The sequence below is a fragment of the Conger conger genome, chromosome 9 (assembly GCF_963514075.1).
Source record: "Conger conger chromosome 9, fConCon1.1, whole genome shotgun sequence".
NCBI lineage: Eukaryota > Metazoa > Chordata > Actinopteri > Anguilliformes > Congridae > Conger > Conger conger.
Window position 1 is genome coordinate 23909350 of NC_083768.1, and position 25324 is coordinate 23934673.

Consider the following 25324-nt stretch of genomic DNA (forward strand, 5'->3'; position numbering starts at 1 on the left):
AACAGCAAAACAATGACAGCCGGAGCACACATGCTGTGTCTCTGGGTTCACCGAGCCCTTACCGGATAGCAGCGCTGCACAGAGTGACAGTCACGGGGATGCTGTGGCGTTGAGTCCGCTCCCTCGCGGCTACACCTACTCCACAGATACACTGATCCAGATAAGAGGGGGGGGCGAAATAATCAGATGCTCAACCGTCTTTTCCTACCGAAAAACGGCGAATGATAAGACAGTTGTTCGGCAATGGCTGTCGGTTCCCTTCCCGCACGTTCTTTCCCCTCTCCCGATCTGTCTCTTCGCCCAGCCACCACCCCCTCCCCTCTCTCTCTCTCTCTCTCTCTCTCTCTCTCTCTCTCTCTCTCTCTCTCTCTCTCTCTCTCTCTCTCTCTCTCTCTCTCCTCTCTCTCTCTCTCTCTCTCTCTCTCCTCTCTCTCTCTCTCTCTCTCTCTCTCTCTCTCTCTCTCTCTCTCTCTCTCTCTCTCTCTCTCTTTCCCTTGAGTTGAGAGCTGTGTGCATACGCGCGCTCATCCCCGGGCTGTGGTAATTCCTGTACATTCTCCAGCATCATTGATGCATAGCACGAGCGCCCAGTTGGACACGCACGCATTTTGTGATACACTCTTCCTTCGGAGGGCACCTTACGGCGGTGTCCATCTACGCAAAATGTGCATATATAAATACGCAAAAGTACTACAGGCTAGTCATAGATGATAATGAGAATGCGCCGAGACAATCTGATTTCTGTTACATGTGATATTAATCCACCCCATTTGTTTTGTTTTCCCGTCGTACTCTCAGTCTGTTGTCTACATATCACTGGGTTTTGCCTGTCTACAATGCCAATATAAATAGCTCAATGAATATGCACAAGAAGAGAAGACTAATTGTATATATCGTGCACTGTCCTCCTCCATAGGACGGATGACAACTGCACGGATGAACGCTGGGTTTGCCGACGAGGTGATGGTATCTGCGCACCCACGCCTTGGCCTGCACAGACCGTGGGAGACAGCAACAGAATTCCGTCCGGCAGAAGAGGATTAACCCGGTTCGCTGATGTTTTAATCAAACAAAAGATTCGCGATTCAGTGAAAAGTGAAGGACAAAACAATGTGTTTCGAGTGAATGGTACATGATAGAGTCCAATAACCGATGCATAACAAGGCTAAATACTTGAGTATGTGTGCACGTCTATGTAGGGGAGCAGTTTGGCTTTGTGGTTGCAAAAATGTTTTTAATTAAGTGAATCATTGTATATTATGACTTTGCAGTGAAAGTCCATGTTTAAGCACTGTTACTACTCTGGGGACCGTGCTTAAGAGTCCAGATATTCTAGTGTGCAAAAGCACAGACCCACATTTCACTGCAAATTGAAGCCTTGTGATGTTTGGTACGCCATTGTCATCACACACTTGGCTTGAATTTACGTTGCCGCACAAAAGAACACCATGCCCATAGCAATTGTCATTTGACTATATTCTCAGTAATGATGTTTTATCATTTGAAAACAAAAAATGACTTAAAACAGCGCGCATCTCATGTTGACAATTCCATATATTTGGATGCAGCTATTCATTTCCACTATCCTGCGGGGTATTGGTGCCACCTTCTGGCGATACTTCACTTAGCATAATCTGGTTAGAAAAATTACAGCCAGGGACACCTGTGTAATTGAATCAGACGGTTTGATGGACTCCATCCACTCGTATATTTAACTACTCATTGAAGAAATTTCCCCCGGGGAGTGGCTCTTAAGAGGGCCAAGCATTATCTTTTATCGACCGATTATAGTCCGAGGTGTGGCAATTGTTGCTGACAAGTCGCATTACAGACTTCAGATGGCTTCTTACTGTAAGCATTGGGACTTTCCTTTTAGGTCAGCATGAGAAGGAAGGGAGAAATATTGCCATGAATGGGCAAGATTAAAACCCACATCCTGAGCTAGCCAGAGGAGGATGGGGTTCCCCCTTGAGTCTGGTTCCTCCTAAGGTTTCTTACAGTGGCAAAGAAAGGTTCTTCCCAACTACCACCAGGGAGTTTTCCCTGGCCACTATTGCCCTGGGCTTGCTCTTGTGGGGGCCAGGGTTTTCTGTTAAGTGTGTTGAAGACAATTGTTCAACAATTTTTATGGAGATTTGACATTTAGAATACTTCCAACAGATTTGAGAAGATTCAACCTCTAATGGTGTTACGAATAGGCAGACACAAAACAAATAAATCTGTAAAAAATTGCAAATGGAAAGAATCTTAAATCAATAAAATACAATTGCGACTCATGTTTGTTTTTTTAATCATTCAGACTTTATTTTTGGGTTCATTTCTGCCGTTCACAAGGGATTTGCAAATCATGGGAATAAATAATTTAGTGCCCTATGTACTATGGTGACAGATGATGCAGGGACAGGTAATCAGTGGAGGGGTGTGAGGAGAAGGGCAATAGGGGTGTGGGTGGTGAAAGGGTACGCCAATGGGCCAGCGCGGCCCTGAATGATTCGCTACAGCATCCTCGGAGAAGCAATACTTGAGATCACAGACCTCTTTGTGTACAGGAGAGGATAATGATGGTTATGGATGGACATTTAACAGTGAGACATTGTCATTCCTGGAGAGGTATGTACATCAGGTTATCCTGTAGATAACAGGAAGTGTTGAAACAATATTAGCATGCTATTTACATAACCCTGGGTGAATGGGCTGTACGGATTTGTATTTGTCTTGGTACTGTAGTTCCTGAAGTTGTAGATGCCTTGGTATGGGCAGAGTTGATGAGACCTTAATAGATTGTGTACATAACTCGACATGGCTAGACCCTATTGCTTACTCTTTAAGTTTTAAACACAAACGGTTTGTTCGACCAGTGGTTCTTAAACTGAGGGTTGGGTGATGGGAGGGGTAGAGATGGGTTGAGAAATGTGGCATGAAGAAATCACGCAAGAATACAATATACTTTCTACTGACATTCAAGCCAGTCAAGAGAGAACACTGCATCCTTTTACATGCACAGCATTCCTAAGAGTGCACATGCAATTGTACAGACAGGTACATAATCATTCTGTGACTGCCTATCTCTAGCATGCCCCCCCACCCCCTACTTGAATAATCAACATTATGTTACAACACATTGTTCTATAGAAAGCCTGGTTCTAGCATTTACCGTTTTTGGTAACTGTGAAACTCAAATCCAGTTTGAAAATTCGGAATTTAACCCTTTTCATTTACTTCTTTCGGACACTTTTACTTCCAGTCAACACCTTCAGTTCTGAACTCACAAAAAAAGGGAGAGGTACAACAGTAAGGTTACATATATGTCCATTTACTGACTTGGAACAGGAAAGACAAACAATATCAAGATATGAATAGTTAATTTACACAAAGCCCCTGGATACACCACAGGTGTATGATGCTGAGGCTGGACCAGGCGTGCACATGCATTCCTGCAGGAGATTATGGCCCTTTGCTCAGTGGTGCTGCGTCCCAGTTAAGGATGCCTCCTTCACCAGCTTTTCTTTTTGTTTTTGGATTTCCTGGAGTCGCTTATACTGGAGAGAGACGACAAAAATGTCAGCATTTGAGTAACACAGCAAAGATGCAACAGCAAATCAATGTAACACGGTAGATACTACGCATTCAATTCATTTGGCTATAGAGGACAAAGCGTCTCAATACTTAAGTAATGCCAGGCAAACGTGGCCAATCCTATCAGCTGCTCTAAGGCAAACAATCAATATTCAATTTTAAGTCTTGTGGATCACTTTTACCCCGTTTGTGCACCCTATTTTTCACCGTTTTGGTGAAACTGTCACAATTCTCCGTGCCACAAGACCTCTTCTTATTGGGACATCTCAAATTAACTTACCGTCTTCTGGCGGTGCATGCATTCATAAAAGTCATCAAATTCAAGCTTGCACTCCTGTCGTGCGCGGGCCAGACCGATGCCACTGGAACACTCAATCCACTCCTTCTCAAAGGCGTGGCAGCGTGCAGCTTGCTTAAAGGGCTGTTTTCCGCTCTGGGCCAACAGCCAACGGTCCAGATTCAGACCAAACCTCGAATGCAAGTCGATAAATGGCATGATGCTAGGGAGAAAAGCAAAATGTAATTTAAGACAATATGGCGACAGCTCTAGATACATTCAAGTTATTCAATAATTATTTATATAGCTAGAAACCTATCCATTTCAATATGAATGTTTTTACATTGAACAGCTTTCAGGGCAACAGCTCGAACACTTAAGTTGATGAAATGCAGCAGAATCGTTTAACATAAATTAACGTGGCGATTTCGTTCCAGCTCTACAAATCGCTGCCATATCGAACTACGTCTTTCTTTTCAATCTACATAATGTCAAATATCTGCAGCAACCGTCACGTGATATTCACTGCAAAATTAAGGCGACATCGTCAGGCTAATTCCGCCAGATAACTAAGACGCAATGTAGTCGCAAAAACTGGAAACTCTAAACTACCACATAAAGGTTACCACAAAATCAAAACAATGACGGATTTAAACAGCTAAATTAGCTAGCCAGCTAGCTTAACTGGCTAGATATCTGGTTCGCTAGTTCAATATATAATATATCATAATAAAAGTAGCTAGAGTAGCAACTAATACATAGTCTTGATTCCTTTCTAACAAGCTATCACAGGTAAATGATTTAAGGTTGGCTAGCTAGCTATCTATCACAGCATAACCAGTAGCTAGCGAACTAGCTACACTATGACAGTCTTGCTACGCACAAACTTGCAATCTAGATAACGATAAGATTCAGGATAATCAGCATGCTAAAAAAACTGGTTGAGAAGTGAGGCAGTTTGATAAGTGCGACTATCCGAAATATTACTCGCTGGTAATACTACTATTTTCGACCATTATCATATTATTTACCTTGTAATATCCGCAGGCAATCACTTTAACCTTCTCTGGGTCCCCTTTGCTTTACGGTTAGCTAATCCATCGACTGCCGTTCACCAATTTGCGGGTTGCGCTTGCGACGTGTCGTAAACGAACATCTTGTTTTATTAACTTGGCAGAAACTCTACTGCTGCCACCTACAGTAGTGGCTGTAAATGTAATGCAGATTTCCGGGTGAATTCATCTATACAAAGCATGCACTTTATAAACTTATACTTTAATTTACAATAAAAACATAATTCCTTAAAAAATTGCGTGCATGTCAAATTCTTCAAATACCTACTCAATTCTGCAAAGGTGAGGAGTTCACACATAAATTGGCAGATGGTATACCTGTATGAAAAGTATATTATTATTATGATGATGATGATGACGATGATGATAATTATTATTATTATATCCCAATCAGAGCTTTACAAACTTGGTGTGTGCAGGGTCTGATGTCATTGAATATCTTTAAAGCATTTGTTAAATGCAAAAAATGCAAATAATGGCAGATGACAGAGACAAATCCAATTTATAAGTTGCAAAATTAGTCGGTAGGCTTTTGAAAGGAATAGGTCACATGTAAAATCTCAGAAACATAGCATGTGCATAATATACGCTCAGTCAGCACTTTATTAGGTATTTATTTTTTATTTTTTAGTCTTTTGCCACTGTAGCCTATCCACTTAGAGGTTTGACATGTGTGTTCAGAGATGCATACCACTGTTGTAATGCATGGTTATTTACGTTACTGTCACGTTCTGGGTCAGCTTCGACAGCTGGCTTTTCTCCTCTGACCTCTCTCATTAGAAACGCATTTTGCCCGCAGAACTGCCGCTTTTTAGTTTTTCCACACCATTCTCTGCAAACACTAGAGACTATTGTGTATGAGAATCCCCGGAAATCAGCAGTTTCTGAGATACTCAAACCACCCTGTCTGGCACCAACAATCATGGTCGTGGATGGGTCTTCCAACATGACAATGACCCAAAACATACGGCCAAGGCAACAAAGGAGTGGCTCAAAAAGAAGCATATTAAGGTTGTGGAGTGGCCTAGCCAGTCTCCAGACCTAAATCCCATCAAAAATCTGTGGAGGGAGCTGAAGCTTCGAGTTGCTAATTGACAGCCTCGGAACCTTAAGGATTTGGAGAGGATCTGCAAAGAGGAGTGCAAGGCACCAACCAGCTCATCAGGAGCATTTTGGGAGTTAGGTGTCTTGCTCAGGGACACCTCAGCACACCCAGGGTGGGATCGAACCTGCAACTGCCTACTGGCAGACGACTGCTCTTACCTCCTGAGCCAATGTCGCCACTTTATATTATACACAGACAGATCACTGCACACACACACACACACACACACACAGAAAGAGATGGACATACAAGAGGTATATGTTGGTGCAATAGAACAATGCATTTATTTCCCAGCAACCTCCACATTCTCCCCCACAGTCCAAAGTGCACCACCATACATAGGCAGATACAAAATGGTGCTGGAGATATACATTTATATATTTATAGTCTTATATTGCTATTTATATATTTATAATTCTTCCATCCACAGTTGATTTGTTTTTCTTTTTTTGCAGTAGTTTGCTTGGTACATTCATGTAGATTCTCACAAGCAGAAAGAAACAAAACTGAATCACATAAAAAAGCACTGTCCAGTCACATGAACAGACCAGACTAATCAATATCCGATCACTCCACCGGACGACTGCCTTTTCCACAATCACTCGAACTGTGAATCTTCTGCAGTGAGGAAAACCAAAGCAAATGCCAGCCACAAAAGGGAGACAAGTACAAATTGTGATAAAAAATAAATAATACCAGCAATGTTAATTGTTTTCAAGTTAAAGTGCACAAGTGCCCAAGCCTCACTTTCCCAGCTTACAGTGAGACAGCCAGCCAGATTAACACTGATCCTACACACAGATGGGTGTATGACGAGCCCAAACACAGCAGATCTACAGTAAGCTCCCTCATACGCCTCGCTGTCTCTGTCTGGAGAACACAGCACGCTCACGCATTGACTGCAATGTTGTGGCAGCTTCGCATTGATGTTGTAAGTTAAGTATTTGAAGGGAAATAAGTCCCTCATTCCGGTGCCATGAAACTTGAGGAAGACTGAAAGATGATATTTTGCCCTGTTTCCTGCTGCTTTTATGTGTTTAATGTAATGTGCAATCTGGAAGCCTGTCCCACCACACCCAGCCCCACCATCTCCCAGCCCCACCACACCCAGGGGGGATGATGCCTCCCAGCCCAGGCTCTGTCCAGACACACATTCAGCTGACAGACAGGCAGACAGACATCCATGCAGACACCGTGACAGACCAGCAAGCCAGTGGGTCAGACAGACAGACAGCCCATCAGAAATCAGTGAGCTTGTGAATAAGCACAGTCCGAGAGGCCACAGACCACGGACCATTCAAGCAGCGCGGTCTGCTAGGCAAGTCTTGGTAATCCCTCATCGACCACTGAAGTTCTTCCTCTATGTGCGTGAGGTTCGCAGGCAGGGCCACCTTCAGCCCCGTCTCCGTGTAAACAACCTCAGTCAGCGCGAAAGACCTACACATACGCAAGCACACACGCACATACACACCCACACACATTCATGCAGACACATGCACACGGCATATAACAATTGTCAAGGGTGGTCAGTTATAAATAGAAAAAAAAAAACTATTTAGTACAAATGTGAAGAGTCGTGGACTCCCACACAGATAAAAACATTGCCATCCACACACAGCCAGCACTCAAGCTCAGACACCTACTTGTACACCCTCTCAGAATCTTTTAAACTGAGTGTGCTTGGTGAAGCCTCATTAGCAGTCCCTTGGTTAGATTTTTGCTGTATTTCTTGTTGTACTTTCTGTTTTGTTTAGTTTTTTTTAAAGAGCAAAAAGGTGGTTTCCGCACCAAGAAGTAAACAAAGAGTTGATTCTCAAAGAGGTAGAACCTGAAAATGCTTTGTAAACACACAGACAAAAGTACAGATGGGGTGTCTGAATGTACAATAAAAGTTTTTTTTTTGTGTGGAAATGATAAAATAAAAGCTGAAAATGCATTCGTAACACATATAAAAGTCTGAGGCGAGAATAATAGAAAAAATACATTGGGATTGTGCAACACTGAGCGTCCCGCCCTCACACGTAGAGGATCATGTTGTCGGAACAGTGCAGGCCGTCGGACGGGTACGAGGCTCGGCAGGTCGGCTGGGGCGGGGGAGGGGGGCGGCAGCTTTTGGGGTGCGGGGAGTCGCAGTCGTCGGACGTGAGCTCGGCGATGTCATCCGACTGGGTGTCGGACATCTCCAGGTCGCTGCGGATGCTCTCCGGCTGGGCCAGCGTGACGTCACGGAGCCCCTCCCGCAACGACACGCCGGGCGACAGAGCCAGCGACGAGCCGGACAGCATCCGGCCCCTCCGCGAGCTGCAGTCCTGAGGCTCCTCCCCCTGGCCGGGAGCCATGGCGACGGGGGGCGGGGCCAAGTCCTCCTCGCTGGCCAGACATAGATGACTAGGTTTGGTCTCGATATCCACCTGGATCTCGAGGTTTGTGCACTCCCTAAAATATAGAGATAGCCACAAAGATAAACTGTCAGTAACCAAAGGAAGGTAGAGATGAAAGTTTTAATCAGTCTTACTAAAACAAGCTTTGTCCAAGAATTCTGAATTCTGAACATTTTTTTTCCACTTTAGAAATTTTAATTTAGCACTTGTGCCATTGTGTAAGAAACATTCACAGGTTAAGACCAAAAACATTTTTTAAAGAATTGATTTTAAGTGTTTGGCTGAGTAGGAGTTGTGTAGCAGGAGGTCAGTGAAGTAATGATCGTGGCGCTTACCTGTCGGGCAGAGTGTAGGAGGAGGTGATGGACCCCGCCATGCCCCGGGTGCTGGCACAGTCGCTGACCCCGCCCAGGCTACCCGTCTCCCTCTGAGCTCCCTCCTTACCCAGCTCCCCACCCCGGACCTCCAGCCTAGGAAAAGAGAAGGCTTATTACACACTGAGAGTCACGCCCAGAAGTGTGCCCTATACGCTGTCGCTACACGTTAGCACTTCAGGTTGACTAAGGGCTTATATTTGACATTTCATACATTGATACAGAAGGATTTTTCTGTAGCAAGTCTCATCATGCATACTGGTCAGGTGTGCCGCATGAATGGCCTCGGCAGCAGCTGAACCCATGAGAACCGGCACGTCCTGTTCCCCCTCATCACACAAACACTGCTACGCACTCCTTTACTAGTTCCAGAGCACTCGCTGTGTGAACCCTCCGTTTTTCCCAGTATAAAAGCAGGAAGAACACAGAAAAGAGGCACTCGTGCGATCCGAGCAGTGACTCATCGGTCTAAATGGAACCCACGGTGACTCACGAAGTTCAGTCACATAGGCTCCTCGACGATTACAAGATTAAAAGAAAAGGTCAGAAATAAGATAATACCCTCTCATTTCAGTGCCAGCACTTTATAAATATCCACATATTAAATCAGGAGGGAAATATATGGAGGATTACACTATTGGAAAATGCAGGTATTATGTTCAAAGTTTGAATGTTCATACCATATGAATGGCACTGACATTCTATAGCACCTACTTCCCAACTACACGCTCCACCTCCCCCACCCCCAATCGATTAATTGCCCTCTCCCTGTTATTATACCTGCTGTATTTGCCTGCCCTGGTGCCCAGAGCACCTCCAGCCAGGGTGTTGAAGCGGGGGGTGTCTCCCAGGCCCCCAGGGGCCACAGACAGGCCCTCGCTGGGGGTGGTGGTGCTGAGGCCGCTGGCTCCACCTTCCAGACTGCTCTCGCCCAGACTGGGTGACTTCAGCGCCCGCCAAGCGTCCGCCACTGAGGAGGGAGAGAGAGGGCATCAGATCTCCTCACAGGGCAGCGTTCCACCTACTGCTCCTTATACATGTCTGTGTTTTCAGTTAAGTCATATAATTAAGCGTGAGCATCATACTCTGCAAGTGGGGATAGATTGGATACACTGTCTCAGTCACAGAATATTAAAAAGTTCATCAAATTCGGAAGCTGAAAGTGGATGAAAATGCCAACAGAATCATGAACCAAACCATTATGTGCATGTAGTGATGACGTGATTTGCTATTTTGCATTTGCAGTATTTGAAGGACAAATTCTTTTCACAAACAGAGCTTATTCAGAATGTACTTTTCCATTATATAAGCTAGCTTCCTCCCCTTCCTCCCCCTTGATATGTCACATAGTTATTTTAATTTCCACCATTTTGCCTTTCAGACACCGATTAAATAGTTTTTACAGTCATAATTCTGAAATGAAGACTTAATTTGACAGCTGCTACTTCTGACATGAGATAAGGATTCTGTTTGAGTCAGAGTGACTTCAGTGTTTTGGCCAGTCAGGTCCAGTCTCACCTGTGATTGGCCCATCATCCTCATCAAAATCGATCCGGACACCCCGGCCCTTGCCACGGCTCACCCCACAGCCCCCGCCCCTGCAGAGGGAGATGGGCACCACCCCATACACGTAGGCCAGCATGATGGGCACCCCAATTCCTGTGAGGAGAAAGACATACAGTGTCAGGAAGGTGCAAGGCTTTCAGATGTTGAATTTAATACAGCAATGCCATGCATGCCAAAAGACCTGGGACAACTGTTTCATGCATTTTAAATACTTTGAAATACTGTATTCACAAAGTATTTCTTGCAAATTGTTTTAAAATAGAGTATTTATATACATTTTTGCAGTTTTAGGTTTTAACTGTTTGACGTCCTCGGATATAATGTGTCATCCTACTAAGATAGCGTTGCAGGTAATTGTCCAAAAGAGATGTGCGGCTGTTACGTGTGAGTACGTAAGTGCTTTGTGTGGAACATGCATGAAGCAGCGAGTATGAGAAGGCTGTTTTCTGCAGTAAGGCGACAGTGGAGCGGCCCCAGCATCGTGCGGTGCGGTGTTCACCGCTGTCACTCACCCACGCTGACGGCCGCGATGACAGGGGCTGTGATGATTGACACGGCCACCCCCCCTGTGATGGCGAGGTTCCGTCGGTGACGAGAGGTCTTCTTTCCCTCGTAGTGTGAATGGATCTGACGCACACATACAGAGTCTGACATTAGTACCACCAGCAACCATTTCCCCATTCATGGTTTCTGCTGCTGGATTCGTCACACCATTGGCTGTTAATGATGTCACATCGCCTGAATATAATGACTGAAAAGGCTTTATCAGATACAAACTTCCCTGGACTTTCCCTCAACAGTCGAGACTTAATTGCACAAACTAGCAGTACCACTATGTGGCCACAAGGTTGCACTGAAGAGCTGCTAACCGTGGCATGTGTAATGACATCTTCGTGAGGCCAAAATTCCCAAGAATTCTGCATGTTGTTGTTCAGCTAAATCTGTACTGATGTAATCTAATTATGAAGAGTGAAGCTTTGTACTGAGTGACATTGTGCTTTTAATCAGACTCTCAAAAGCAAGACGCAGTGATCTGCTCAGGTAAAAAAACATCTGATAGACATGATTCCATGATTCCTGGTTCCTGTTCCTGTTCACAGACAGACACTGTTTTGGCTGGGGCTGTACTGGGGGCTCCCTGTAGTCCATACCTTGCGGCCGACATAGACGGGGATCCCGATGACCATGGCGGGAATGGCGATACCGGCGATGAGGGTGATCCCCACGGGCGCCCCAATGAGAGTGCCCAGCTGCCACAGGATCTTCTTCTTCCTGCTCCAGGGCTTCTTCCCCCAGAACGTGCAGCCAGATGGACTGAGAGAGGGAAGAGTAGAGACTCTACTTTATTTAACTGCTCTGAAAACATAAAAACCAGGGAGAAAAGACAAAAGGTCCCAACAAGCAGCTTTAACACACTTATTGTGACACTCCTGGTTAATTAGCACTGTCTGCTTATGTGTACAATCTCCTTAGCCAGTATTCAGTCATGTTAAAGTCTGCAGAGGGAGACAGAGAGGAGAAAAGAGGGAAGAAAGAAATACAGAGGTAGAGAGAGGAGAATGGAAAGAGTAGGGGAGAGAGAGAATGAGAGAGAAGTGATAACAGAAACACAGCTCGAGAGACAGTGGGGAACGGGATGGGGGAGAGAGCAGGACTGATAATGGCTGGGAGAAGAGAGAGATTAATGGCCGCTGTCTGGGCCTGTTGCACAGAGGCCCGCGCGACATTTTATCTTACCGCCACAGCACAACAACAGCACAACAACACACGGCGGGAAGGCACAGGAGCCCCAGCACGTTCCCCCACACCCCACCGTACCACACCGCACCCCAGCGCATTCCCCCACACCCCACCGTACCACACCGCACCCCAGCGCATTCCCCAGACCCCACCATACCACACCGCACCCCAGCACATTCCCCCACACCCCACCGTACCACACCACACCCCAGCGCATTCCCCCACACCTTGCCGTACCACACCACACCCCAGCGCATTCCCCCACACTCCAGCGCATTCCCCCACACTCCACCGTACCACACCACACCCCAGCGCATTCCCCCACACTCCACCGTACCACACCGCACCCCAGCGCATTCCCCCACACTCCATCGTACCACACCGCACCCCAGTGCATTCCCCCACACCCCAGCGCATTCCCCCACACCTCACCGTACCACACCACACCCCAGCGCATTCCCCCACACCTTGCCGTACCACGCCACGCCCCACTGCACCACGCCACGCCCCGCCATACCACGCCATACCACGCCACACCCCGTCGTACCTGAGGTAGTGCAGGTCCGAGATCTCCTTCATGCACAGCCAGCAGAACTCACAGCCGCACACGGCGCAGGTCATGTGATTGCAGCTGCCGTCGTTCATCTTGATGATGTAAGCGCCACAGCGCGGGCAGGGCTTGATGTCATCGGCTAGAGACGGGAGAGAGAGTCTGAGTCAGGGCCGGCTCCACAGGTGGACCAGAGACAGAGGACACGGTTGGTTTACGCTGATGCATGGCCTAGTCTTCTAGAGTTTCAGCAGAAATGACAGATTGCCGGATGGATAAGGACGGGCGCATTGTGATGGTTCTGTAGCGCCATTGTTCTCTCACTATCTCAAGTTATGAAGATGAACATGAATTTGAATCTGATAAATGCCTCTTTGTGTGGAAGGAAAAAGAGAATGAGCGTGGGAGAGGGGGTCATGCATAGTTCTGTCTTTGTAAGGAAATTGTAAGTATGTACTGAAGGTTACGGCTTGGCAAGACAAAATTAAACTAAGCTACACATATTATTGAAAGCATTTATGTAGCTCCACGAAGGGTCATTTGAGTGAAGCATATATTTTGAGTAATAAGCAGTATTTGCAATAACTATGCTGTTCAGGTTCACTTCTGCTTATTGAATTATTCATAGATTCCAATTAAGACATCCAGTCTGTCCTGTTTTAGTTACTTGACTAGGTGTGACTTTTTCTGGAAGAGCTGGATGGGTAATCAGCACTGACCGGACTCAATGGGAGAATGAGGGACAGACAGTCAGACAGACAGGCAGACGGATGGCCAGGCTGTCCCAGGCTGTAGACTCACCAGGCCCCTGGTCCTGCGTGTAGCTGGGCGAGTGGCTGCTATGCATCCTCTGCTGGCGGGCTGAGTCGCAGGTCTGGTTGGGGTGCCACACCTGCTTGCAGTGGTAGCAGAATTCGGCTCCGCACCCCTCCCTGCGGCACACCAGTCTGGGGCAGCTGGCACAGCCAGAGGCAATGACCGCAAACCTGCCAATGGTTGCGGGAGAACGTTAGCAGTTAGCACGGAGCACAGCTTCAGTTATCAAACGCCCACTGAATTCAACACACAATGCTCCCTGTCTTTCTTACCACTCTCACTACTACATGCTCAAACACCGATAAACAAATTACACACACACACACCCCCATACACATACACAGACATACAGAGGTCAAGACTGCTTTACATAATACAGAAAGTGTATTTATTCTGGATTCGAAGTGGATTCATAAATAAAATCGTTCATTGAAGCCTTAATGAAGCTGAATATTAGAATTTTCGAAATGAATAGATTTTACACACTCAAATCAGAAAAGACAAGACAATCCATCTGACGCAATAGTATCTACTGCATCACCACACATCCTGTTGAATTTGTTACATGAAACTACCTGATTTGCGTTATTTCACCTGGCATCAGATAGCGCTTTAATTTCCTCGTCATTCACAAGTTCCGACACATCGGCACAAGGAAACAGGTTTCCCTTGAAAAACTATCAGGGACAGTTTCAAACTGGTTTAATAAGGAAGCACTCAATCTCTTTGTTCAAACCAGATCCTCCCTGACAGCAAGGCTGGCGCTTCATTTTCAGAATAACGAACATTCAACATTAGAGAGCCCTTTGGCGAGCTGCATCTCCTCGTATGAAGAGGAGGGTGTGGGAGGCTGACTGGACCTCACCCACCATGTTGAGTTCAGCCTCTGACAGATCTATGTTGATATATGGCGACCTCAGTGTCAACATGAGCCTGGGCTCTGGAGACAGAAAGCAAGCTGCTATTCCTGACCCGGGCACTGAAAGAGGATTAAGCACAGTGGGAAGGGGGGGGGGGGGGCATCTGCTCTGCTCGAACATATAAACAGGACACAGACAACACACATATCACTGGACGTGTTCATATACGTCCTGACAAACAAACACTTGCCTGCCGGAGAGGGTACATGCACACACATACAGGCCAAGCTGCTACCGATTGGTTTCGTTAATTCCCGACCCTGGTTGCCCTTGGCAACACTACTTCTGTACTGCATCCAAGTCGCCGTGGCAACTGACAGCCTAGGGTGGGAACGGAAGGCCCAGTCCTGCTCTGATTGGGTACTTCCACCAATCAATCAGATGGAGCCAGTGCCGGTTGGACCACCGGGTGCACAGGGCACAGGGAATTGACCGATGAGAGCAGAGAGTACAGAACAGTCAAATATTCTGTCTCTCTCTTTCTACCTCACACACACACACACACGTACAAACACACACACACACACACACAGGCACCTGTGCTTGTGCATTCCCACGTACACACACAGACTCATATATACATGCATATGTGCGCACACACGTACATTACAGGTTCCTGTTTTATGAATAGCATTGTGGTATAGGCTGACTGTCTGACAGCCAAATTTGATCTCAGGGTGAAACTATGCCTTAGTAAAATCAGATAGCAGTATAACAGCTTCCGTTTAGCCAGACATAGACTCAGGCCGGAGGAAAAAAGGGAAGCAAGGGGTGAAACGAAAGAGAGTGAGAGATGGTACAGAAAAGAGAAACAGAAACAGAGTGAGAGTGAAATTAATACAGAGGAGGTTAAATATGAGAGAAATTGGAGGGTGGAAAGGAGAGACTGTGACCCATAATAGACCCAGAGAGGCGAGGGGGGGCTTGAAGTCACAGCGATTCTCAGCGAGGTGAAGGGGGGACGAGGGGTGCAGGCAGGAGCAGGAGGGGGGGTTGGGGTAATTGGGCTGGGGGTTTGGGCCCATATAAAGCCACCAGTGAGACAACAGACACAAAAGCTGGAGGAGAACAGTCCGATCCTTCCCTACCACTGATATACATCCAACATGTTCAGTACATATGACTTTGAATTTGTGTACTGTACACACAAACAGCCATAGACGTTGTGTTTGTCTCTCAAACACACTAAGATACAATAGCACAATAATCTGTAACAATATACAAAACAAACATAGTTATTTATACCTACCCCTTAGTTATTAATGTGGCAGTTCACACGGTATTCTGTATCATTACGGCATATCTCTCCCAAATACAAACGGATATATTCACAGACACACACACACACACAAACACACACAACACAGACAGCTACAACGACAGGTTGCAGTATGTAGGTCACTACTGCTCTCATTCACAGCAGGAGTGACATTTTATATCTACTGTGCTTTACCGAGCCTACCTACATTCACACAAACACACACTGAAAGTCAAACACACACACACACTCACTCACCCACACACACAAATATGTACATAAGCAACACAAATACACACATACACTCGCACACACAAACCAACATTTACTATCATAAACAAATATACATATACACCCAAACACACATACACTGCACTCACACACACATTGTCTTTATATTTCTTTGCCTTCAACAGACACCATCACAAAACACCAAACTGATATCCCTTTCTGACTGCTTTCGTGGTCAGTACTCCAGCTGCTTAAAATATGACCTCTCTGCCAGACCACCCTACTCTATAACCCCCCTATACATGCCCTCCACCCTGTGATTCAGGTACCCACAAGCAGTCCCCACACACACACACACTCACACACACACACACACACACTCACAGACACACACACACTCATACTCACACTCACACACACAAACACACTCTCACACACTCACACATACTCACACACACTCACACACACTCACACTCACACACACACACACTCACACTCACACTCACACTCATACTCATACTCATACTCACACACACACACACACTCACACACACTCACACACACTCACACACACTCACACACACACTCACACTCACACTCACACTCACACTCACACTCACACACACACTCACACTCACACTCACACTCACACTCACACACACACACACACTCACACTCACACTCACACTCACACTCACACACACACTCACACTCACACTCACACACACACTCACACACACACACACACACACACACACACACACACACACAGGCTCGTACCCGCAGTCAGGCGCGGGGCACCAGCGGCAGTCCGGGTCGGAGGCCAGGCAGCGGCGCAGCAGGAACTCCTCATACTTGTCCACCAGGGCGGCGTCGTCCAGGATGAGCGCCACCTGCTGGGGCGCCAGGCGCTCGGCGCACTCGGGGCAGCTGAGCTGCACGCGGCTCTCGGTGATCTCGATGCGCAGGTACTGCCGCAGGCAGCACAGGCAGGAGCGGTGGCTGCAGCCCTGCAGCTCGGGCAGCTGCTCGGGGGGCTGCCGCACCAGGCACAGGGGGCACTCCAGCAGGTCGGGGCCCGCCAGCGAGGGCCGGCTGGAGCTCAGGGGCTCGGCGGGGGCGGCGCCGGGGGCCGCGGGGGGCGTCGGGGGGGCCGCGGCCGAAACGAGCGGGGGCAAGAGCTGCTGCTGCTGGAGCTGGAGCTGGGCCGTCGGGGCCCCTGCGCCCCCTTTGGCCCCTCGGGAGCCCCGCTTGCCGTGGAAGAGGCTGTGGAAGGAAATCCGGCCCCGCTTCTTTCCAGGGCCCCGGCACTTGGGATTGGGCACCCCGCCGACAGAAGAGTGGGGGGACTCCGAGTCCTTCTCCGATCCCATTTCCTCAGGAGAGACACAGCGATGTCTCCTGCCTATCGCTCTAGTGTCCCCTGTTGTTTCAGAGGCCTATTTGTACACAGAGCCTTGATACAGCGGTGTCCTGTACGTCTGACCTCTCTCTCTCTCTGTGTAGGTAAGGGAAGTTCCTGTATTACAGAGGACAGAGCGCTTCTCACAAACGCACACGACTGAGGCTTTGTTCTCTAGGGAAAATCAGCCCTTGCATATTACTGACACTCTTTTCTCGCAAAGAGCCAAGTCAGCAACTCACTGTTTCTTTCCCCCCTCTGTTTTCAAGAACAGTGGGAGAGAGAAAAAAAGTAAAAAGAAATTATTTGACGAGCTGAAAGAACCACAAAAGGAAAGATAAACGAGAGAACAAAAACCTGGCAAAAGAGAAAGCGAAAGAAGGCAAAATTCCCCTTTCCTCCCACTGGCCTGTACTCCTCCACTCTCGCTCTTGATATCTCTTGCTCTGTGCTGTATGTAGAAACCAACAGGTGTGCTTTCACCTAAAATGGCCCTGTCTCTTGTAGTCAGCCTTCATAAAGGACAGGCAGGCATGTGCTCTAAGCAGCTTTCTCTTTCTCTCCCTCTTTACTGTAATATTTTGTTTACTCAACAAGTTCCAAAACTTTCAGACACACACTACAGGAAGCAATTTCTATGTGCGTTCAGAGATCTTCTCCAGTATGTTATCAGTCCTGCATCTTCTTTTCAGTCCTTCTGTATTTTAATCCCTTCCGTTTCCTGTTCTCTTTATCTCTCCGTTTGGGCTGTGTCCTCTGTGTGGCTCTCGCACGCTCGCCGTCTCTGTGAGAGATGAAGAGAAAAGGAAGTTAATGCTGGGAACAGTCAGTTCGTCAGGAGCATGCCCAGTTCGACACACCTCGTTCCCTCCCTCCCTCCCTCGATCTCTCCCTTTCAGTGTTAACCCCTCAGGTACAGAGTGCCCAAATGAACTGACTGCAATGCCAGCTCTCACGTAGACATGGATTACTGGACAGACAGTGGCGGACACACAAACACTTAGAGAGAGGAAAACCTTGAACAAAGGGTCAGGGGGACTTTAAGTTTGATGCACTCCTGTGCATTGTTTTCCAGTTCGGCTAGTCTGTCTTTTTATTCTCTCCATTTCTCAGAATAGACTCTTTCCTTTGTCTCTCTCCTGCTACATGACTCCCCCTTTTCTCTCCCTCTCTCATTCTCTCTCTCTCACTGACATACACGCTTGGTAGCTCTCCCTCGCCACTTCACACTGCGCTGCTACCGCCGTTGCCATGACAATCCCCACTACGAGTACAGCAAACAGCGACCCACACAGACTCTTTGACACGAACATGCACACCCTCCATCATAAACACATACTTATGTACACATACACGCATCTATAACATGCGTACATGTAGTAGCAAACCTACACATCATTGAATATAAGCAGGGCGATATGCTGTGCATGCCAGATCTTATGCATGTGTTTGTGGAGAAAGACAGGGCCAGGGATGGAGGTGTGAAGTTGGCAGGTTTGAGCATTATTATCGATGCCAATCTAAGGATATCGATACCAAGACTGCACACAAATAGTATAAAGACGAATAGTTCACGCTTGTACGAATGGACCACCCACATACACCGCACACACACACGGCGCACACACCCCACACGCTACACACACGCGCCGCACACATACACACACACGCCACACACACACACCCCACACGCTGCACACACGCGCCGCACACACACACACGCCGTACACACACACACGCCGTACACACGCCGCACACACACACACACGCTGCACACACACATGCCGCACACACCCCACACACTGCACACACGCGGCGCACACACACACACGCCGCACACGCCCATCCAGATGTGTCCTCGTTTCCTCCCTCTCATTGCCTGCCTCTGGAATGGGAATTTGTCTGGGATAAATCCGATTACCGTCCCGGGACAGGCAGCGGGATTGCGAGCGGTCACCGTGACGCCTGTGATTGGTATACAGGCAGTCCCAATCAACCAGATTCACACATCACAGCCCAATGGGAGGAGAGCACCCGATGACTGTTCACAACCACAGGAGAAATCGCAGCCCATAATTACGACCTCCACTGGCATCCCATAATAATAACCCAGAGTGTGAGATAATAATGGCCCCTAATGATGGCTGTAGCGTCTCTAATCACCCGGGTGTCTCTCAGGCAGTGTGTGTGTTCCTCCTCAGTCTTCAGTACACAGTGTTCAGGCCAACGCAGAACAGCACAGCCCCGGCCCGTGTTCCATGCGTTTAGGATTCAGGAGAATTCACCGGCTGTCTGAGCGAGGGAAAGAGTGCCAGCTCTGTGGTAACCATGGTGCGTTTTTACCCTTCCCCCACCACTCAATCGCTCCATCTCTCCATTTCTCAGTTGGCTGGGCAAAAGGCCGCGGTTAAATTGTAGGTATAAATGTCCGTAGTATCTCCACACGCAAGCACTGTCCTCAACAGATTCAGCAATGAAACCTAGCTGTAGCCATATTTTGTGTGTTTTTGTTCTTCTGGACACAGGTTTGAGTGAGTTTGCGCTTTGGTGAGTCAGATCTTTCTGTGTGTGTGAGACTACATTTTTAATGCTTCCATCTGTCCAGTTGTGCATGTGAGAATGTATGTTTGTGTGCGTGCGTGCGCAAACGTGTGTGGGTGTGTGTGGATGCATGCATGCGTGTGTGTGTGTATGTGTATGTATGTATGTTTGTGTGCACGCACGTGTGTATGTGTGCATGTGTGTGGGAATTTTGCCCTCCCTGGAGGAACTCCCACTGCAGGGAGCAATTCTCACTCTGGCTCCATTGCTCCTATCTCACAATTAAATTTAAAAAAAGCCCTGGGACCAAAACTTCCAGTTTCCCATTTTACACACCATTGTATAATATTTTGTACACTATTATGTCTCCATTATTAGATCTAATATTCATTATGATGTCAGGCCCGACTTCGGAGAAATGCTTTGGTGAGAAGAAGCCCAGTCGATACCAATAAAATAACAACTCGTAAAGAAACCAAAAGCGAAACAGGGAATTGTACATTATATATTTACGCATACACTCGGGCACATCTAGGACACAGCGGTTTTCAAAAGCATAATGGCAGCACATAATCAAAGAAGCTGCGTCCAAGCCTGGTGGCTCAGAGTTGGAGTTTAGCCAGGTTTATGTGGCATGAGGCAAATTGATGAGCATAATGGCCATCTAATGTATGACCAAGTTCAACCGAGTACTCGAGTGGGCTCAGTATTTCACGGCATTGCTTCGCTCTTCTGACGTTGTGGTTTCACACCAAAATCATTAAAGTCTTCACACAGACTCTCCCGCCGGCATTAAGAAAACGGAAATACAGTAAAATAGAATTGGTGTTGGGGTAAGAAACCTCTGATGATATTAACTGATGTGAAATATTTTACAGAGAGCGGGTAAGAGAGGCAGGAGTTAACCAGGCACCACATATCTGGTGAACTGGCAGGCACGGAGGTCTGAACGCCAGATGGACAGGGACAGATTGACTGAGTGGTCAAGAGTCGTTGCGCCCTTCATCGCTCTCTCCTCCTCCTCCAACACATCTGCTACATGCACATAAACATATCCTAGCTTCACACTCGGCATTAAGCTGTAGTACACTGTGCCCTGACATTCCTCCAAGCTGCTGTTATCCTCCAAGCATTACTTGAATCTAGTGCACACACAGTGCTGTGGAACAGCATTTGCATACTGCACTAAGACTATACTAACCTATGCACAAAGCTTTATTTCCACATACACGCAAAAACACTACTCTGTTTTGCTATAGTGTAGGCAGGCTGTTGGCTTAGTCTCAGCACTAAAGGTCTACAGTCGACAGTCTGAAAGTGTGCCTCAGCGTTTTAGTGTTAACCACTGAGCCCCGCTGCAGTCCTGCAAACTGCTTCAGCTGCCGGGAGACACAATCTCGTGGGCCCACTCACACATGCACACACTCTCTGTCTCAGTCTCTCTCATTCTCCTTCTCTCAAACAGACATACGCACACACACACATACACACACACAGACACATACAGTGCAGTCCATAAGTATTTGGACAGTGGTACAATTTCTGTTCTTCTAGCTCTGTGGCATTTACATCCACAGCAGGTGGATGTAATTACTACTACCTTGTAGTAATTACATCCCTTTTCATACATTGTCTTATACATCGTTTTGGTCCCCCCATTTTAGGGGACCAAAAACAATTGGCTTCTCAGCTGTTTCTGAATAGTCAGGTGTATTAAATCACTTCCTTAGTGCAGGTATAAGAAAGCTTTTTTGTCTTGATTCTAGGCTTTTGATTGTCTTTGGAGTCTGTTATTGGCATTTATCAATATAAGGTCTAGAAGTGTGCCAATGAAAATCAAGAAAGCCATGATGAGAAATTACAAAAGAAACAGTCAGACATAGGCCAAACAATCAAACTGTCTGGAACATCATTTAGCAAGAAGAGAGTGCTGTGGGATGAAGCACTGCTCAATAGGTTTGGAGGCATTTGGGCAGATGAGATGTTTCTGTACTCTCCTTTTAACCTCGACACTTTGCTCTTGCCATCTCTCTGATACAAGTTGATCTTGGTCTCATCTGTCCACAAGACATTTTTCCAGACCTCTTCAGGCTCTCTTAGGTATGACTTAAACAGTAACCTGGCCATTATGATTTTACAGCTAAATAGTGGTTTGCATCTTACAGTGTAGCCTCTGAAAATCTGTTTGTGAAATCTCCTGCGGAGAGTTGTCACTGACACATCCACGCCTGCCTCCTGAAGAGTGTATGTAATCTGTCGAACAGCTGTTTGGGGGTTTATCTTCACGATGGTGAGAATTCTTCAGTCATCAACTGTCGAGGTCTTCCTTGTCTTTCTGTACATGCTCCAATTCATATGAAGTGGCAGGGAATGAAACGGTGCCGAAAGCCTTGGCCTTAATCCCTCATCTCTCTGACACACAGGCAAAGCCTCGTCCTCATCAGTGTTCCAGTACTGGCAAAGAGCAGGCCTGCAATATGGCCACTCTGATACAGTTAAATATCACAATTTCTGACACGGTCAAGCACACAGATAAAGGCACCAGCTGGAACTTTGTGCCCATACTAGTGAAATAATAAATCAGAAATCATCTAGTAGTTTGAGAATGCCTTCTGATTTCTTGACTATGCACATTTTCTGGGCACCCAAGCTCTTGTTTCTCTAGCTCTGTTCCGACCACAAGATTTTTAACTTGACACAGGTACCACAACATTACAGAAATGTGAGAATGTGTTTGTGGGACAGGCTAGATTGTATTTTCTGACATTTTTTCAAAAACAAAACGCAAAAGAGAGAACTTTCTCGTGGATACCCCCAACCAAATACTGTCATTATTTTATGACACTATGTCTTTCTCATGTTAAGGTTATGTTCCACCGAAAATGTATCTTTGGTCTTCAAGATCATTCCAGAGGTACAAATTCAATTGGTATGGACTTGAAAAATGCAGCCAAAATATGTATATTAGCTCATTTGCATACTTTATTCAAGAAGAAATTACAAATTAAAACATTTTTGTAGCAGTCTATAATCTGAACAAAGTAAGATATCAGTATAATTCTAAGATTGCTTAAAGATGAAGGAAAATGAATTTCCGGATCTAACAATGAGATTTGTGATGCTGCATCCACTAATAAAGTTATGACAACAAAAGTTACATGATGATATGATTACTATGCTCTGAGAAAAATCCTGTATTATCGTCCATAATCAGGTTTAGAGAAAATCAACTCCAAAGATAAAAATGGTAAATAATTATACTAATTTCACCATACAAATGGTGTAATCATTCAAAAGGTGGTTTTATCCTGGAAGTAGAATAGTTGAGGGATGATTTGCAGCAGTAAACAGAAAAAGCTTCTTTTTTTTTTTTTTTTTTTTTTTTTTTTTTTTTTTTTTTTTTTAGTGGAACAGAACCCTAAAGAGACAAAAGATAATAAAAAGCAAAAAAAAAGAAGAAGAAGGAACTAAAGACACTAAAGGAGCCGTGGCACTTCAAGCGCTTCAGGAGCAGGTAAACCCCTCTTGGTCATGGAATAAAATATTGCACTGAGGATGAAGCAAAACAAAACTGCTTGAGGGCACACATCTCTTTTCTTTGGAAACACAGAACCAGGAAGCGCCCCTGACACATAGGGAGAGAGAGTGAGCGGGAAGAGAGGAGCAGCGTGATACTTCTATAATTAGAGGAGCGTTCCTGAAGCAAGCTGCTGAGGTGTTGAATGTTTAATGTCAGAGCTCAGGGCAGCAACGGCACAGTGGGCCCAGCCAGAGGCCAAAACCACAGAACAGGGAGAGTGAGGAGAGAAGAGAGATAGATGAAGAATAGATGAACCATGACAAGGAAAAACAGAAAGGAAAATGAAGAGAGAAGGTGTGCTTTTGTATGTGTGGGTGTGGGCAACTGAGTGAAAGAACCAAAATGGAAAAGAAAGGAAAGCCAGAGAGAAGGCAAATTATGGAAGCCCACTGGCTATGTGGTCAGAACAGATGCGCATTGAGCTCAACTCCTGGCTAATGTACACATGTGGCTCGTTTCAATTACGGGGTTGTGTGTGTGTGTGTGTGTGTGTAAGAGAGAAAGATATAGGGAATTATATTAATATCCCAGCCCCAATACAACACCTCTGAGACACATACACAGAATGTAAGCGGGAATGTGAGTAGGAATAGTGTGGGGAATGAGAAAAGGGGGATTGGGGGAGATGTAAAGGAATGTGCAAACACAGGAAACCCCTCTAAACTCTGAAGTCTTAGTAGCACTAGTGGGTTTATCATTTTAGGATTCGAGCCCGATTGTGATACGCTTAAATCGGCACTCCTTAAGCATCAGAATTGAGCCACACACGTAGATATAATCGTAACACACGTCAGCCTTTTAAAAACGTTGCGAAATATTAGGTTGATAATCCATTCAAGCCTTGGCGATACAGCAAACAGGCCATTACTGGGACTGGAGATACATAAACCTTAGGTTATATAAAATGTCAAGCACATCAATGTAATAATTCCGAGGAGCGACTCAAACATTTGCGCCTATAACCACGGTGTAGTTTGCCTAAAGCCTTGACTGCTTACATTGGGCTAGCTACGCGTCCAATAGCCTAACAGTCCTTACGCCCGAAAATCCACGTATGTACAGCTATATAAACGATATATTTAAGTGTAATGTTGTTCGAGAAGACTTCGGACTGCCTCGATCGTATTACGGCGACAGCTGATTCACTCACCTCGCGGGCAGGACGGAAATATCCGAAGACCGACGTCCCTTCGTCGTTTTAATAGTAGCCTATGCAGTGTTCGCCCGGCAACTATTCTTCCCCAAGATTTTCTTTTAGCGTTTCTATTCCCCACCTCCCTGCGTATATGGCTCGGAGGCACTTCCGGAAAGGCCCGCGGTCAAGTAAAAGATCCAATAGCAGAAATAGACACGATCGCCTCCTAACCCCTGCTCATTCGAGCAGCTTCACATAACACTGGTAATCTCTCAAACTCGCTCATCTCTCCTTTCTCAATCGTCAGAGGGGAAAACCCCAACCCATGACGACAACTCCGACTGCTCGGAAACCCCACCCCGTGACATCATTATCACAAGGAACAATTCTTAAAAAAGAAAAAAGAAAAAAGGTTGCATCTATTGAAAACATCTAAACAATCCAGCACGGAAGATTCCTACTGTTTATATTACTGTAAACAGGGAAATAAATGGTTTCACTTTGTGCTAAAAAATCGAGTTACATGAAGCGCCCCAGAAAATCCAAGATGATATAGAAAAAGCAAAGTAATTGTGCTGGAACAAAGCGCTAAAACTCACGAAATTTGAGAACTTTAAATGATAACCGGAGGATGACGCAATTTCCGATACATTTTGTTTCGCACAATTGCTAAACGCTTTCATTTCTTTTTTTAACAGAACATCGACTGAATTTTATTGCATGTGAAAATCCCCCCAGTTCTTAGAAATTGTGAAATACATTTAGCAATTCATTTCAACCTCAATCAGTAGACACAGCC

General features: G+C 46.2%; 2 protein-coding genes across 4 annotated transcripts; both read right to left on the minus strand.

Moving 5' to 3' along the window:
• Window positions 1-2278: 2278 nt before the first annotated feature.
• On the minus strand, window positions 2279-5016 carry ndufs5 (NADH:ubiquinone oxidoreductase subunit S5). Of its 2 annotated transcripts, none has more exons than XM_061254744.1 (3): window positions 4885-5016; window positions 3857-4076; window positions 2279-3539 (listed from the first exon to the last, which is right to left on the minus strand). In XM_061254744.1, the coding sequence occupies exons 2-3, from the start codon at window positions 4070-4072 to the stop codon at window positions 3459-3461; spliced, it is 297 nt and encodes a 98-aa protein (XP_061110728.1). In that variant the 5' UTR covers window positions 4073-4076; window positions 4885-5016; the 3' UTR covers window positions 2279-3458. The 2 variants fall into 2 exon arrangements, with proteins under 2 accessions (XP_061110728.1, XP_061110727.1); XM_061254743.1 differs by lacking the exon at window positions 4885-5016 and adding an exon at window positions 4197-4820.
• A 1272-nt stretch (window positions 5017-6288) lies between these two features.
• rnf19b (ring finger protein 19B) lies at window positions 6289-24922 on the minus strand. 2 transcript variants are annotated; one of them, XM_061254739.1, is made up of 11 exons: window positions 24541-24922; window positions 21974-22280; window positions 16648-18053; window positions 13444-13628; window positions 12640-12784; window positions 11504-11666; window positions 10865-10979; window positions 10305-10445; window positions 9567-9756; window positions 8748-8882; window positions 6289-8467 (listed from the first exon to the last, which is right to left on the minus strand). In XM_061254739.1, the coding sequence occupies exons 3-11, from the start codon at window positions 17238-17240 to the stop codon at window positions 8047-8049; spliced, it is 2088 nt and encodes a 695-aa protein (XP_061110723.1). In that variant the 5' UTR covers window positions 17241-18053; window positions 21974-22280; window positions 24541-24922; the 3' UTR covers window positions 6289-8046. The 2 variants fall into 2 exon arrangements, with proteins under 2 accessions (XP_061110723.1, XP_061110722.1); XM_061254738.1 differs by lacking the exon at window positions 21974-22280 and having other exon boundaries at window positions 24541-24921.
• Between the last annotated feature and the right edge of the window lie 402 nt (window positions 24923-25324).

Coding starts and splice junctions, on each gene's coding strand:
- ndufs5 (XM_061254743.1), bottom strand. CDS start 4,264: ATGTTAAACGATTCTGCTGCATTTCATCAACTTAAGTGTTCGAGCTGT. Junction 4,077..4,196: donor TGCCCTGAAAGCTGTTCAAT/GTAAAAACATTC, acceptor TTTTCTCCCTAG/CATCATGCCATTTATCGACT. Junction 3,540..3,856: donor GCATGCACCGCCAGAAGACG/GTAAGTTAATTT, acceptor GTCTCTCTCCAG/TATAAGCGACTCCAGGAAAT.
- rnf19b (XM_061254739.1), bottom strand. CDS start 17,240: ATGGGATCGGAGAAGGACTCGGAGTCCCCCCACTCTTCTGTCGGCGGG. Junction 13,629..16,647: donor TGCCCCGCGCCTGACTGCGG/GTACGAGCCTGT, acceptor AACCATTGGCAG/GTTTGCGGTCATTGCCTCTG. Junction 8,883..9,566: donor AGGGCAGGCAAATACAGCAG/GTATAATAACAG, acceptor CTCTTTTCCTAG/GCTGGAGGTCCGGGGTGGGG.